Raw genomic sequence first — 17,026 nt, 5'->3', positions numbered from 1 at the left:
TCAAATTTCAGGGAGATGACTTTTCCCATTAAATTTCAATTCTAGAGCTATTTTGTCTATAAGATCTTCTGCCTACTCAAATGAAATCACGGTATCCTATGTACAAAGTATACGATGAGTATAATAAAAATTAACGATAGGTGTAACTCAATATAAATGAATAAATCTTCATTCAATGACAAGTACATTAAAGAATAACAATAATCAAATATTGAATTCAACAAAAATGAATAGTGTACAGTCAATGAATACAATACTGCTTGCTAAATAATGAACTTTGTCTGCAAACAGGAGCATATCTCATAATTGAAAATAAAGTCAGGAATTCGCTTAGCATACACAAATGAAATAATATTATGATTATAGTATTTTATACAATAAATGAATGAATATATAAATAAAAAAATATGGGCAATTAGTAGCAATGTAGAGGAATGACGTCATCTCAGTGAATCGGAGCTTTAAACTTTCAGTTATAAATTAATTGAAATTCAAAACAAATTATAGGAAGTGAAATCAATTCAAATCCATCCAAACGATCTTCCCAAATACGACTTCTGTTTTCACTTCGCATTGCAAATCATTGAAACGAAACTCATCAATTGCACCTCAGTCCATATAAATGCACTCAAACCCATGTTTTAAATGGACAATGCACAAATACAGTTGTAAACGAGTGAATAGTGTAGCGTTCAAGTGGTGAGGTGTTGGAGGACCGAAGGTCACGTGATATTAGGGCGAGGAGAGACGAGCATACTCGAGCATGCAGCTCGCGTGAGAGTCGGCGAGCTTCAGCTTTGTCATGCGAGCGCCGCAGCTCTCAGATTCTGCTGCCAAATGTACACAAAAACTTGTGCAAATTAAAGCGGCGTGCAAATATTTAGAAATTGAGTCGTTACACACTGATAGTTGGCCTGTGTTTAACGGTAAACTGTGTGAAATTGGCTCAAATCGAGCCAGACACGGCAGCTAAACAAGGCAGAGGTGCACAAACACAATAGAATGTGCATGGCGCCTTACTGGCTCCTCTTTCCATTTGCCTTTTCTGTAATTAATTTTTAACGCTTTGTCCACAATTGTGCTCAGAATATCTTGTTTTTGATAATATATTCATTGATCACAGAGATGGCTTGTAGTTCCATGATATATTCTTTCACTGGATTATTCCATGAATATATAAAGGTTGAGAGAATGAAGAGAACCATCCTACAATGCTCTCTTTGTTTTCTCCATGATTCAAGATCTGATATTATATAGATTTGAGTTCAATAGTTTCAAGTTTGAACTAATATATTGTGATTGCAGGGAAATTTCCCTGTGTTCATTCAATCTTCAGCCCAAATAGGAAATTCCAATGCTATTTTCTATGTTATGAAAAAATTCTGGAATCGTACAAATAGTTTACTTCACACAACTTGAACAGCTTAACTAATACATTGATATAAATATGCAATATCATTGTCAACTATGAATTATTGGAAAAGGAACAACAGGCTTGAAGCCCAAAACTGTTCCTTCCCAAATTTAGATAGAAATTGTCCAAAAATAGGTTATGTTTACACTTCATTATTTTTGTCCAATTTTGAGTCCAAAATATATATAACTAGGAATTTAGAATTTGGAAAAGTTTAAAACCAAATTAAATAAGAATACTTCATTGAATATCATCACTGATAAATGAAAAATAATTGTATTAATAATTGACAAGCCCATTTGTTCTATTTCTTAACATAATCAACTTGGTCGAGGGTTCAATTAATGTTAATGAGAATAAATTTTGAGCTGCTTGATCAATTTTGAACTCGCATAGAAAAAATGAAACTTGAAGTTACATGTATGAAAACATCATGATGTGGATTTAGGAAAATGTCGATTAGTAATTCGTTGAAGATAATTAAAAAAGTCTGAATAGATGGTGAGAAGTATGTAATTAGAAACAAGAGCGAAGTAGAATTGCTAAGAATGAGATGGTTTTGTTGTTTGGTGGTAGACGGTAGATAAAAAGGAAGGTTTGGGGGAATGATGGCCTTCTTTAGATGGCATCAGTTGAATTTATAGCTGAATTCACACCTGAGAGCTTATCAACCGACTGGTAGGCTACCTCTCCTCACTCTTTCTCTCTCCCAAAACGAGCCTCTTTATCTTGCAATGCTCGCCGATGCTAGAATTCACATTCACCCCGTTTGAGGAACAACAATGTACGGTCTTTGAGAAAACATACGCCCACGTTCTGAAACTGAATCGATTCTGTTAATCAAGAGAGACTTTTAAGCAATCTACATGTCCAAGACAGCATAGTATAAGAGAGAATTCAAATAACTTTGTTGATTGTTGTGTTTTAACCAAGGTTTGATCGATTTTAAACTGGTTTTGCTCGATCAATTTTTTACACTTACGTAGACTTCAAATTCTCTGTTAGACGAGTAACCAGAAAAATGGTGTACAGAAAATGGAATATTCTCAATAGTATTCTTATAAACCTACTAATCCTTCATTTTCATGTCTTGTTTTATCAATTGCGTTTCGTGTTCCATTCTCCATTATTTCATTCTCTATTATTGATCCTCCATTATTTTACTCGTCAAGTAAAAATATTTTACTCCTCAAATCACTGCTATAATATTGTATTATTCATATTTATGAACACTTGAGCTAGAACTCATGATTGTTTGGAAAAAGAATAATAATTAGCCATTGAAGATCAATTTGTAATTCATATTTGAAATACAAGTAGCTCAACTCACTTCCTCTGCCAAATCCTCATTTGTACAATACTTTCATCAATAATAGTTCCACTATTGAGTGTGTAGTCACACTTGCACCATTTACTTGCCTTGCAACTGTCACCGTGTACACGAGGCTCCACTTCCACGCCAGCAATGAAACCAGTCTCAATAAAGTCATCATCTGCAGCCAGCAGAGCAGAGCAAGTGACAGGTGCTAGCGGCACTTGCTAAAGGGGTGGGGGGGTCTAGAGTCCCTCCCGGGGGGGGATCACGTGATAAGGGGGTACTGGAGTCTCATCCCATCGATAAGGATCGCATGATCGCCAAAGAGATTGCACCAATAGATTATTGCTGTCATTGTCACTAATGACAGCTTGTGCTCTTTCTATTCTGTCTCACTCTCTCTTCTCTTGTGTGCCTTTCTGTCTCTCTTTGTCGCGATCTTCGATCGTCCGTCAAGAGTCGCCTCACGACCGCAGTCGATCAGTGGATGACTGCCGTAATCCTGTCGCTAAATAGACGATCAGCTTCTTTTTCTTCGTCTTGTTAGACTTTAGTATCTTCATCACCTTTTTCTTCATCATAATAATGTCTTTCACTATGAAATATATCATAGTCTCCAAGTAGAAAATTTCACATTTTTCATGTAAACTTATTTTACATTTCACATAATCTTTCTTGACTGATTAACCTATTGATGGATAAGATTACTGCGACATTTTGTCTCAATGTGAAACTTCAAATTGTGTTATGCAATTTAAATTTATCTAGTGAAAGTGATAACTGAATGCTCTTCCACTTTGCACCATGAATTATAAATTTTGTAGCTTTTAGTTGCCTTATTTATTCATTTTTAATGTTCTTTATTTGAACGAGTTTTGGCTCGATCAATCAGAGATCTCGACCTTGATTGGTGAACAACCAATAGCCAGTCGTATCGCATCATCCACACTTTAAACAGTATACTCTTCTGCTCAATGTTTAAGTATTCATTTTTCACTTTTCTCAAATTGTTTTGATAAAACAGTGGTTTTGACAGAATAAAGTCACTTTCACAGATGGAATTAAATAGAGAATGCATTTATTCAAATGCTAATTAATATATAATTATTATTTAACGAAAATCCTAAATAAATGCTGTAAATCACCCCGAATACTTCTGCTACTGCAGACATTGACAACAGGGTTAACAGCTAGATGGAAATTCGATGAGAACTACTATCCAAAAATTAGTTGCCAGCCGGGAATCGAACCCGGTACCTCCCAATTGCCAGTCAGGAATTCTTACCCTTACACCAAACTGACAATCTCTGGATAGCAGCTCTCATTTTATACGAAGCCATAGCGGCCAACCAGTTACAGATGGAATTAAATAGAGAATGCATTTATTCAAATGCTAATTAATAGAAGTCTTCGGGGTGATTTACAGCATTTATTTAGGATTTTCGTTAAATAATAATTATAAAGTCACTTTCATTCAATATGGATATTTACTAAATCACCTTCAAAACAACACAGAAATTCGTGTCTATAGTTGGATTTTCATGGAGCATACCGGAAGTTCCACTTTGTCTCATACAATGATTTTCTTCTCATCATATTATCTTATGTTTTTTCTCAAAATATCTCTTTCAATCTCATTCTCTCTCATCCGATAGAAATCTACCGTCTAGGTCTAGGGGTATTACGTTTTGAAAACTGAGTGGTCACATTTTAATCTTGATAATTGAAATTAATCTTGATAATGTGAATTGGACTTCACCGATTCCTTTCTTAACTAAATTTTACTAAATTAATTCTCATTGAGAAATTACTGCTTGTCTTAGGTCAGTCAGCAATAAACACTTTGGCCGATTAATATCCGTGTAACTCTCATTTGTACACGCCAATAGATTGATTACAATGCTTAAAATCATGATAATTATATAGCATTTAAATTATTTTACATCCTTGTGTCAAGTGAAATAGGTAATAAAAAGATGATATCCAAGGAATAAAAAGCAATAACGCTAATTAAGAAGTCAACCTACTTTTCAAGATGTTTTTCATGTCTCGACTCCTTATCAGTAATAAATACCTAACAGCTCTATTTTCCAGAGCTTATCAAACGCAATGGAAATCTTGGTTTATGTAATATAGAATAGTGTTTTATTGCTTGGAGCGCCAACCATTTTCTTTGGAAATGGATTTTCCAACACAATCGTTCGTCTTCAATCTTGTTTCTTATCTGGTGAGTTTGACCGAGAAAAGCAATCAAGCAGCTTTCTGACAGCTTAATGGGCGGTCATTTCACAGTAATGTAAAATGCTTCTTATGCAAATGGAATATTCAAGTTTGGTGTTAGAATGTGATTGGCTGGTCACGGAAAGTAATGAGTAGGTAAGAAGTTAAAGTTCATAGCTTCATTAGAGGAGAGCTTAGCAATACTGGAATGAATATTTCCGTGTTGTTCACTGCACATCAGAAGAACAGAAATGTGTTTTAGAGAAGTAGATGGAAAGATTCGTAGTTTTTAATTATCACAATAACTATTACAAGTTTTATTGGAAAATCGCGAGTGTTTCCGACTCCGGGATCAAATTAATCATTTTCTAAGCATTGAATATAAAGTCAGAGTAGGTAGGTTTGTGATTGGAAATCGTAATATATTTGATCACTTTTTAATTCATTATAGAGAACTTCACGTTCTTATGAATGAGTAAAATACTTCTTTTACTAGGTTTGATCTAACAGTACAAGACTATCCACTCTTAATAATACAAATATTTCAACACTTAATTGATGAAGTCACAGATGAATAAATAAAATTATTAATAGACGATGAATGACAAAGATCAGAACCAAACAGGCAGAACGATAGTTTGAAGAATAGTAATGAAATGTAAATCTCTCAAAAATTCTTTAACATGAAAAAATGGAGTGTGGAGTACTGAACAACGTTTTCAAACAAGTACTGAGTACTGTACTGAGTGCAAAATAAATAAATATATATATAAAAACGTATTGTAAGAGAAACGTATTGTTTCTCTTTCCTGTGCCAGGAAAACTTAACGTTTTAGACATTTCTGATGATGTGTCAAATAACATACTAGTGAAAATTGAATAATATGAGTTATGAGTTACGAGTATAATATGAGGAAAATCAAACTGAATGAAACTGAATCAAAATGAAATTTTGGAAAATGAAACTGAAATGAAAAATCGAACTGAATGAAAACCGTAACAATAACCATTTCATTTTGCAACATAATCCAAGATCTACAATGCCAATATTTATTATGTGTTTGGTCTGAGTTTTACTTCATATCCTCAGGCCCTCTGATCTGGAATCCTATTTACTGTGAAATGATTGAATACCTATAGCCTACTAGGTACTAGCCCACACATAACAAGTTCATATAGAATGAACTTGCACTCGTAAAATAAACTAACTGTCAAGGGTATACTATGTCCCATTCCTGTGGAGACATTGTTGGTATGTAGTTAGTTATGTTTAGTGCTTGTGAGTTTATATATAATAAGTTTCATTGACACTTTCATTCTAGGTACTAGTTGTAACGATGTTATTTGAATGGAATAAATTTGCGATTGATGGATTGAAATAGTAAACAAATAAAGTTGTTCAATTCTTTTCTTGCCAGTAAGGACAATTTAGTTTATAATCTCAGTTTATTAAAAATTGTATAGGCTATTCGCTAATGTACCTGAAACATCCTTCTCAAGAAACGGTAGTTTATAGTCGCATACCGTAGTAATTATTTATTTATTTATTGAATCAATGAGAATTACACAACTTACAGAAAAGTACCACAGGCTTATACGCCCAAAACGGTTCCAATTCTAATTTATACAACAGTTCAAATGTAGCTAGGTTATGTGTCACCTAACATTCATTCTTCAATAAATTACACACTCAATTTGAAATTCAGAACACACAAATTTTTTTCCTTAATTAAAAAAATAAATTAAATTGAATTAAATCAATCACAATTAATTAAAAAATTCCAAACTTTGAAAAACTATACAATTTTGAGACCGAAAAGACAAACTTACTATTTAGAACTTATCACAGCTGTAATATACAATATATAGTTGTATTATAATTAATATAATTATGGGTGTATTCTGATCTACTTAAGGAAACTCTAGGGCCGGGACACACGAGGCCGAGGCGTTTTTTCAGACGAGTCGGCATGGCCACGTCTGAACATTCCGATTGGATGATTGGGTATCAGGAATCAGTCAATCGGATAGTTTCCTGTCCTGTCGTGCTGTACCGATTCGTCTGAAAAAACACCTTGTGTGTCTCGGCCCATATTGTAATGATCAATTTAATGAATGATTTCAAAGGAGGAGCTAATAGCCTACTGGAGCTGCATTGGTTAATACGAGTTTTAGATATTCAAATTTAGACGGAAGCGAGATAAGCGAGTTTATTAAAATTCGCAGGAAGAAAAATGAACCTAATAATTGTAACTCTATGTAGTGGGAATATTGGAATGAGAAGAAGGGAACTGGAGTTAAAATTTTACATATTTTTATGATACATCAACCTTTCATAACTATTCAAATCTATTGTTCGCAAAGCTCTAAAACTTTCATTAGAATTCCTCCCGCGTTTGATCTCATAAACTGATAAAATAGTAGCAATACTTGAGGAAGTGGCCCATCAGATTTATCATAATGAGAGTGAGAGAAAACCGTTGGTCATTTATTTTCATCTCTGTCTTATGCAGTTCTGGATTGGAGTGAAAGAACGCTGTTGGTTATTTTCATCTCTGTCTGTATGCAGTTCTGTATTGGAGAGAGAGAACCCTGTTGGTCCTTATTATCTCCGTTCGCAATTCTAGATTGATGAAAAACTAATTATTTTTTTATAATTGCATCGCATCTTTCCCGGTATGTCAGTGCGTAATTTATCACCGAATTAAACTTGAGGTGTAGATATTTTGCATGGTTATTGTAATTCAGAGCAGATAAAGTGCAGCAAGCGTATGCACCTGCTTATTGCATTTTCCACTCTTGAACTTGTGTGCATTTTTATTACTCATTTCGTTGGATTATTCAGCGCTCTAAAACGAATAATTAGCAGCGAGATTTATACGCCTTGCTTAACATTCGCTGTGGAGTTCCAAGGTGAATTTATTACAGTGGATGGTGGCCGGTGACCATTATCAGATTCAGCGCGAAATCCAGTTCAGTTTCCCTCGTACTTGGGCCAGCACTAGCCTAATCGATTCTGATTTTTTTCCCAACTGAAGTTTATAAAACTCGAATTTCCACAGTGTATTGTATTCTAGAAAACAAGCATATTAGTTCACATACATTGCAACGAAATCTGTTTTCCACCTCAAGTTACTAAAAACTGAATTCTACAGTATTTTAATTGTATCGTAGGAAAGTAATCAATGATTCACATTTATTGCAATGAAAACTGAATTCTTATGAATATTCACAGGAGTAAGGAATAATTACCGATGAACCTTTTGGAATGGGATGGTTGTATATTAGAGACAAAGGCGACAATTTATTGGAGGTGGACTAGATTTTTAATCTACTAGATTTAAAACAAAACTTGGAGTAATCTAAGTATGAAATCATTTCGAATTCACCAAGCTATTAGTATGTAGTAACTAGTACAAGCTATTTTTGATGGAATAATTCACTATTGCACGTGCAATGGAATGAAAATTCTAGTCCTTCCATTATTATTTATTGACGAGAATAAAATCGATAACAAAACATTGAATAATCATATCCACATTATATAATAGTATAAAACATTTAAAAAACAAATTTTGCTGATAAAATTTCCTCCGAAGCTAAGCACACACTAATTGTTCAATAATTGTCAAAATTTGATCGGTATAATTCTGAAATAAAAATTGCTTTCGAATAATTGATTGGGATATTGATGATTGTAAACTGAACTTGATGACGAAGAATTAGAAATGACTATGAAATGAAAGAAATTTGTAATAGTATTTTTTGTGATCTTAGAAAAAACTAGGGTTGAAGACGGAATTGAATTCTAATACAGTATTTTAGAACAAACTGATTGATTGAGTTTTATGTTCATTGAATGATCAGAAAAACCAATGATCAACACTTTCGATCATCATTTTACAGCCACGACTATAAAACATTTTATAGCATTAATATAAACTATAACATTGACATTACATTTATATCATTTTATAGCTACTACTATTTCGAAGATCATTGATAGCTACTACAATACATAAAAGAAACTAATAGTAACTCAATCAACTTCCGCATGGTTTGTGATGTTGAACTGATTACAACAAAGTTGCCCACTTAATTAGCAGTGTCGGAAACATGATCAGCCATGATTTGGCTCATAAAATCTCCTGCATTTCCTATAAGTAGTGGTCTACATCAAGTTGAATTGCTGCTTAGGGATATGATTCTCCACAACTAGGCTGGTTCTGTACGCTAATTTGATCTACAATGTAAATTATTGGTGCAAATACTAATTGGAGTAGGATTCGATCAAGTTTAAAAGAATATTAAATGATAAAGTCTACACGGTTTGTGCATATTTTGATGAACGACTAGTTCAGTTGCAACTCGGTAACTATATCTATATTATGTGGCTTTTATCTACGAGTCATAAATCGCGAAACCTGCTAACATTTAATTGCCCTCCAGCTCCTTGTTATATATAGATATGTAATGCTGAATAAATAACTAGCAGTGCGAATCTATCGGCGCTTATTTACGGTTAGGTCTGGTTTTTTATTGCTATGCTCTATGCGAATCTGACCGCTTCATAATATGACTTGGAGATTTTAAAATCTCTGTTTCCTTGGAATTGTGGACTTTATTTGTAACTGATTTTCTGGAATACCGTGTTTATGCATCGGAATGTTGTTTATTGGCCTAAGTGTTTCATCAATTCATATCAAACTTATCTTCATCTTCTTTATTCTTTATTGATTCATACAATAAGTACATCATTAAAATGATAGGGAGAGAAAAAATAAGGTAGCCTTGTGCTATTCCTCTCCCAAATTCAGATAAGGTTACACATAGTCCGAAATAGGTCTTGTTGTTCTTCACTTAACAAAATTTTCAGTCCTAAATTATTTTCACAAAGTAGATTCTATAGCCTATACTGATATAGCATATTCCCCTTTGGTATTAATGAGGTTCAAATCAGTTATAACTTCTACTTTAATCACCTAATTTTTTATTGTTATCAATTTGGTTCATTGAAAGGGTTACTGCAATTTTGAACGGAATATTTCATCATTGATGTATAACAGCAGTGCTGAATAACATAGATAACATGAATATTTTTACATAGCATGAATAAGATAGGCTAGGATTGCTCTTTTTAAGCAATTTTGATTTTTTGGATCATTTATAACTCTTCCTATTATATATAATATTTTTTATTGGGTGGTTTGCGTCACTTACACAAATTAATTCAGACCCAAATTTAATTCTTTAATTAATTCTAGACGGCTAGTATCATATACAGTTCAATAATTATTTTCATAGTCTATATTATGTAAATTCATGTATAATTTTGCTCTCTCTCACTCTCTCCCAAACAAAAGTTAGGTCTTTAGGTGGGTTAACTGGGAACAAATAGATAAAATGCTGATTAAATTTGGAATACTTCAAATAATTGGAAAGAATATATAATATTCAGATAGTTTTGAAATAGAGTTCCGGTTAGGTGAGTTATGGGAAAATAATCACGATGAGTGTCGTCCTAATAGAAAAATGGGGAAAATTAGTCTAGCATGTAGAGTGGTGCTCACCGTACCAGCTTGAACACAAATAAGAGCAAGAACCTATGAAGTACATTTTGTTGCCTAATAGGTGAAGGATAATTCTTTTACAAACATCATAGAGGCATCTGAATACTGACCTGACAACAAAGTCACATAGGAAACGTAAAAGGAATAGATGAAAGATACATAAAGTTATGAAGTGAATAAAAACCTTGAACTCCACATTATTATTGAATGAGAAATGAAGAGTACTTCCCCAGCCTTCACTTCTCAGTGTGAATAAAGCCTTTATCAGCCTCATAAGTTTCCAATGTTAGCATAATACATCGCAGTAATTGTAATACATCCCAGATAATTGGGTGTTGATAATCTATTAAGTTGCTTTAGTGTCTAGTTATCGGTGGGAGAGTAATGAGTGACTTATCGTCAGTAAGTCCACGACTTGTGGTAACGAATTATTGCGATATTATACGGCGATCATAATTCCTGCAGTTGTACTGAAGAGTGTAATTTATGTATGTGGAGGGCTTGCCGGTACCGGCTTCATATAATGGCTTGGAAATACCATTTACATTATTCGTAGATTCTTGTGAAATACTGATATCATCTTGATGCTACACCTTGGATCTGAGATAACTTATTTTCTCGAAGATTGTACTGATTCCTGTACAGCGATGATCTTCTAACAGTAATATGAGTTTTTAAATACGCCATAGGGCTTTGAAGGAGTGGCTTAAAAATATCAGACTCAAGAAATATGGTTGTTCGATTTTACTTCAATCTAAAACTTGATAATGGGCTTCTTCATTCAAAACAATCGTCATATTGAATTAATCATCAAAAGTAAGGTCAATATTAAGTTTAAATAGGTAGTAAATATTATTCAGAGACTAAAACCTAAATCTATTTTCCTATAGAATTCCAGACAATAATTCATACTTGAAAAATCTGGTGTGGCGCACTCACACAACTTTCCTTGCCATTAAGAAAATTGATCATCTGACGCTAGTGTACTCGCGCATCTCAAGTCTACTATTCAAAGATATGAGACAGCTGGTAATAGGTCAATAACGCTGGAAACACACGAGGTCTGCTATCTCTTCGTGGTGAATGATTTAATAGAACCAACAGTTGCCAGAATTTTTAATTTGATAATTACATTTTCTCGGATTTCAAGCTTATTTTCAATTCTAGGTGGAAATGTTACTGGAAATTAATTGCAGAGATTTTCATGCTCAATCTTTTCCACTTCAAATCAAACTTTGCATAGATGGGGCAAAGCTCCTGAAATTTTTACAGATATAGGACCTGTTGCAGTTGATGGGGCTTATCAATGACTATTCCAGGTATGAATTTGATCAAAATCGTTGGAGCCGTTTTCGAGAAAATCACGAAAAACCCTGTTTTTGACAACATATTCGCCATTTTAGTCGTCATCTTGGATCGCATTTGATCGAAATTGTTCGTGTCGGATCCTTCTTATAGTGGCTTGGAAATACCATTTACATTATTCGTAGATTCTTGTGAAATACTGATATCATCTTGATGCTACACCTTGGATCTGAGATAACTTATTTTCTCGAAGATTGTACTGATTCCTATACATCGATGATCTTCTAACAGTAATATGAGTTTTTAAATGCGTCATAGCGCTTTGAAGGAGTGGCTTAAAAATATCAGACTCAAGAAATATGGTTTTTCGACTTTACTTCAATCTAAAACTTGATAATGGTTTTCTGCATTCAAAACAATCATCATATTGAATTATTTATCAAAAGTAAGGTCAATAATAAGTTTAAATAGGTAGTAAATATTATTCAGAGACTGGAACCAGAGACAAGAAATATAGATTATGCTTATCCTTTATCTATGCTGGAACCTAATTCTATTTTCCTATAGAATTCCAGACAATAATTCATACTTGAAAAACTGGTTAAAGCGATGACCTCATAAGAATACTCATAGGTAGCACAAAATACCACACTTATTTAAAAACAGGAGTTTATTCGGTCCAAAAAGCTCGTGTAATGTTCTCTAATCAAAATTTCCTTTCATTCATACTCTAAATTAACTTTCGACTTGGGAGGGACATGCGCAGCAGAGAAGGCATACAGAGCTATGGATACAACGGCTGCGAAGTTGCCGTTCTAACCGGCCAGAATTCCTCTAATTTTTCGTGAGTATTCAAGCGCTCATGTTAAACTTACGGCTTTTCCTGTCTGGAATCCTTCAATCGACTGACTCTAATCGACAAATTGGCAACTGCGCTTCTACCTATCACTCTATTCATCACTGTAATTGGCTGATCTCCCTCCTTTTCTCTGCGCCGCATATTCCTCCAAGTCTGAAGTTAATTTGTACAGAGTAGCCTGACAACAGTCCAGAATTTGGATGAATCTTAACTCGGAAAATAGTATAGTAGCTGCAGCTGGTCCTTTGAATAGCCGTCTCATGATGGAACACGGTAATATTATTCTAGGAGTGACAATGTGGTTGGATCTTTTTTCATCTCCTGTGTAGTAATGAAGCTGTACTTATTTCATCTAGTAGTGGAGCAGTATTATGGTTGAACTCCTTTATTCCGTAATTGAAATCATGACTTATAATTAAAACATACTCTTACATTACTCTTGATTCAATTTAGATTACGTACTCATCGAGCCCAAAGCTTTCCAATTATTAGATTACAAAAGTAAACATAATTCATTGGCCGGATACACAGTGATTGAAATGAGATTATGAACAGTATCAAGTTGTCAACAACGCATTTTCGTGAAATTTACAGAGATCATGATCGGCGTACAGCAATTGACACAAATAAAATAACAACATTTTCAAGCTCAGTTTATTTGTAGGAACCTTAAAATTTGAGGGCTTGTCAGTCTACCGTATCACGCAGTCCGCACCCAAACCCTTAACAGCAAAGTTGATTAGCCAAGCCTGAGAGAAAGCTCTTATTCAGCAATAATAATTTCATCCAGAATCGATTGGTTCGGCCATAACTTGGCAGAAATTAGTGGGTTGGCGTGATTTTTATGGAGTCTGTTTTCGCAACCGCTTGACACGGGTATTGTTCCACGTTAACAAGCTTCCGAAATCAAATCACAGCGCTTTACGAGGCCGTTGCCCGTTATTACAAACACAATTAATGGCTTAATTAATATTTTTAACGGCCGGCTCGGGTTCGGCAACCTATTTAAAAAGTTTGGTGCGGCTTACAACCGACTTTAAACTTTCGATCGCGCGCGGTTCGACTTTAAGAGGCACGGCTCAACTCCGACTGTCAGCACTCCTCACGAATTACTTCAATACTATCCAATGCTTAACAATGCTGTCAACTTTAAATGAAACAGTTCCAGTAAAGTCTAATCTAAATTGTCAGCATTCCTTATGAATAACATCCATGTTCCCCATTCTAACAATGCTGACAGTTTAAAGTGAAACAGCTCCAGTAAAATTAAACTCAAATTGTCAGTATCCCTCATAATAATAACATTAATGGTTCCCGTTCGAACAACGCTGACAGTTTCACAGTGAATCTCACCATTACAGCTAACGCTGTCGTTGTGAACGATGTAATAATTGAAAGACAGCAGAAAATGAACGGCAAGTGAAGTGAAATTCTTTCACACGATAGAGTTTCCCCCCCTCTTCACCTACACCTACACATACATATATCTCGTGACATTAACTCGTTAATAACGATTGTTGTAGGCTTTTGTTTCCCTCTACATCTATATTCTTTCTCTATATTCCACATTATATTATTATCTTTATATATCTATATTTTTCTATAATAATCACTATGTTTTCCCGTTTCTCTCCAGTGTCTACACATATCTATTCAACTTCATAAACTCTATTTATGCCGTACTTTATTTTCATTTATAAATTTTATTTCTATATAAATATACTTTCCTTTTCTCTCCAGTCGCCACATATCTATTTAACTTCACAAACTCTATATTTATGCCGTACTTTATTCCCATTTATATATTCTACTATACAAATATACTCTCCATTGCCTCTCATATCAATTTTTTTTTCTTTAGAAAATCAACAGTATATTTCCCAGTTCTCTGCACTCTGCTGCAGTCTTTGTCATCTCTATTTATCACTTTTTGCCTCGCACTTTGAAATCTCGTTCCAACTTGTAGTGCAGGTTTATTGAAAATGGTTAGGATAAATGTGGCATTACTGATCAACACTAATGTGGTGAATGTACACAGGGATATCGGCAAGGTCTTTTCTATACTATGAGTCACTGTGGTTGGTTTTATAGGTTTAGCCTTACAAAAATAAATTGAAACAAGAAATAGAGTGGGAGAAAGGTTATAGTAATAATAGAATATCAATAGTAAAAGAAGGAGCAATAGAAAATAGTGACGAATAAAATGATGGTATTATGAACAATGTGAAATACCTGGTTTCACGATACAATGGAGATTAATCTGTACGGAATGTGAACTGGGTGAAAGAGTGAGAGAAAGATTATAGTAATAATAGAATATCAATAGTAAAAGAAGGAGCAATAGAAAATAGTGACGAATAAAATGATGGTATTATGAACAATGTGAAATACCTGGTTTCACGATACAATGGAGTGTAACTTCTGTACGGAATGTGAACTTGGCGAAGACTCCGTTAAGAGTCTCAAACCAAAATTGAAGTTATAACTTTAAATCAGTCTAGAACAGAAAAATGTCTCTTACCTGAAGAAACATGTCACCATCAAGCATAGCATGATCGTAGACTGACATATCACTCCGACTCCTATACTGCGCCTCCTCTTTCTCTTTGTGCATTGTCACTGTAACACAAAAATAAATAAATTAAGACAAAGTAACACAATTTTAACATAAAATGAGAGATATTGTTCGCGGATTGTTTACATGTAATTCATTTAATCAATATTCAACTCATGATTTACCAGTAGTTATCTTCTTGGAACAGCATGTAACTAATATTTAAGATCTTTTTCAAGGTTTTATTTTGAGCATTGTCACTGAGAAAGAATCATTAATCAATCATCATTACCACAAATTCCTACAGAATAATAATTGTCAATATTTGAGACTTGACAGCCAATATTTTAATTGAACTGATGATTTAAATAGAGCTAAGCTCAAAGAAGGAATCATTTCCGTCTCTGCAACACAAACTCAATGTTATTATACAATAATTAAGAATACAAAAAATAGGAAGGTGGAACTTCCGTCAAGGACTCCCCACTAATAAAAGCTATATGGATATTATAAAATTTCTTCAAGAATTGCCAAATTGTGCTATTCGATTGTCAATTTGAATTAACTCATGATTGGGTTCTAGTCATTATAACACATGATGAAATTTAAACGTTTCCAATATCAAAATTCTATAATTTCGGAAATCTAGATTCTGCCCCCTCAACTTATTCATTCATTCATTTATTCATTATTTATTGTACAAAATACTAAAATCATAATATAATTATGACATTGAAGGAAAAACTATAAATCAACTTCATCATCATCATCATCATCATCATCGTCATGGATTAGGCTTTTCAAGCCTGTTCCGGCGTCCATCTCTTCCTCGGTCTACCAATACTTCTTCTGCCTATTGGCTTGTGGAGTAGGGCATTCAATGGGAAACGGTCTTCAGGCATTCTAAGGACATGATCTGACCACTTATTTCTATATGTTTTTATCAAACTCAACACTGGTTGGACATCACATTCTCTTCTTATATTTTCATTCCGAATCCGATCCTCTCTTGTGCATCCTTTTACTTGTCTAAGGAATCGCATCTCTGCTGACTGTATTCTTGATTCAAGCTTCCTTGTCAGCATGGGTGCTGATTGATTCAAGTGAAGCATGGGTGCTGACAAGGAAGCTTAAATCAACTTAGACATAATATTTACTGAAAATAGATATTTGATCTGAATCATTGACTGATCAAATATTTGGTATTAATTAGAAATTTGCTCTAATATTTTACTGTGGGGTTTTTGGACTAAGTGCACACAGAGCGGTAAGGCGTTCTGAGTTCTGCGGTCCACGTTCTTTTTACAAACAACAAAATGGCGGTTAAATAGTAGCATTTTGTTTACAAAAAAAATTAACGTTCAAAAAATGTTTTAATAAATTAATAATTATGAACAAATTGTTTTAGTTGTAATACAATAAAGAAACATCACAAATATATTGAAATTGGATTAAAATTTCTATTGCCATGAAAAAACAATTTTCACAGGTTATGAAAGAAAGTAAAATACATATAGAAACATAATGATTTGCATCTAGAAAGCGTTGGTCAGCTAGAGAAGCCAGAGGTAAAAAGAGCACCGGCTACAGCAACCATTGGATGATTTATAGTTTCAATAACGCAGCAATTAGATCTCATTGTGCAGCTCTTTTAAGAAGAAGGCGCGTGCCATTTGACAGCTTAATAGGACCGGCACTATTTCACAAGATAAGACAGAGAGAGAAAGAGCACCCGAAAGAGAGAACGAGTGAGAGAGTAGCTAACCAGGATTTTGGCTAGTCATCTTCC

At 34.0% G+C, this 17,026-nt stretch overlaps 1 protein-coding gene across 1 annotated transcript in view; it reads right to left on the bottom strand.

The window, feature by feature from the left end:
• The window catches only part of LOC111057700 (aryl hydrocarbon receptor protein 1), a 230,240-nt gene that overhangs the window by 52,587 nt on the left and 160,627 nt on the right, over positions 1–17,026 (bottom strand). Inside the window, exon 3 of the mRNA XM_039431843.1 lies at positions 15,205–15,302. Within this exon, the coding sequence (XP_039287777.1) occupies positions 15,205–15,302 (98 nt within the window). The remainder of the gene's footprint in view (positions 1–15,204; positions 15,303–17,026) is intronic.

The sequence above is a fragment of the Nilaparvata lugens genome, chromosome 7 (assembly GCF_014356525.2).
Source record: "Nilaparvata lugens isolate BPH chromosome 7, ASM1435652v1, whole genome shotgun sequence".
In the NCBI taxonomy this organism is placed as follows: Eukaryota; Metazoa; Arthropoda; class Insecta; order Hemiptera; family Delphacidae; genus Nilaparvata; species Nilaparvata lugens.
Note: the sequence above shows the minus strand (reverse complement) of the source record. Positions and strands in the feature narration are given on the sequence as shown.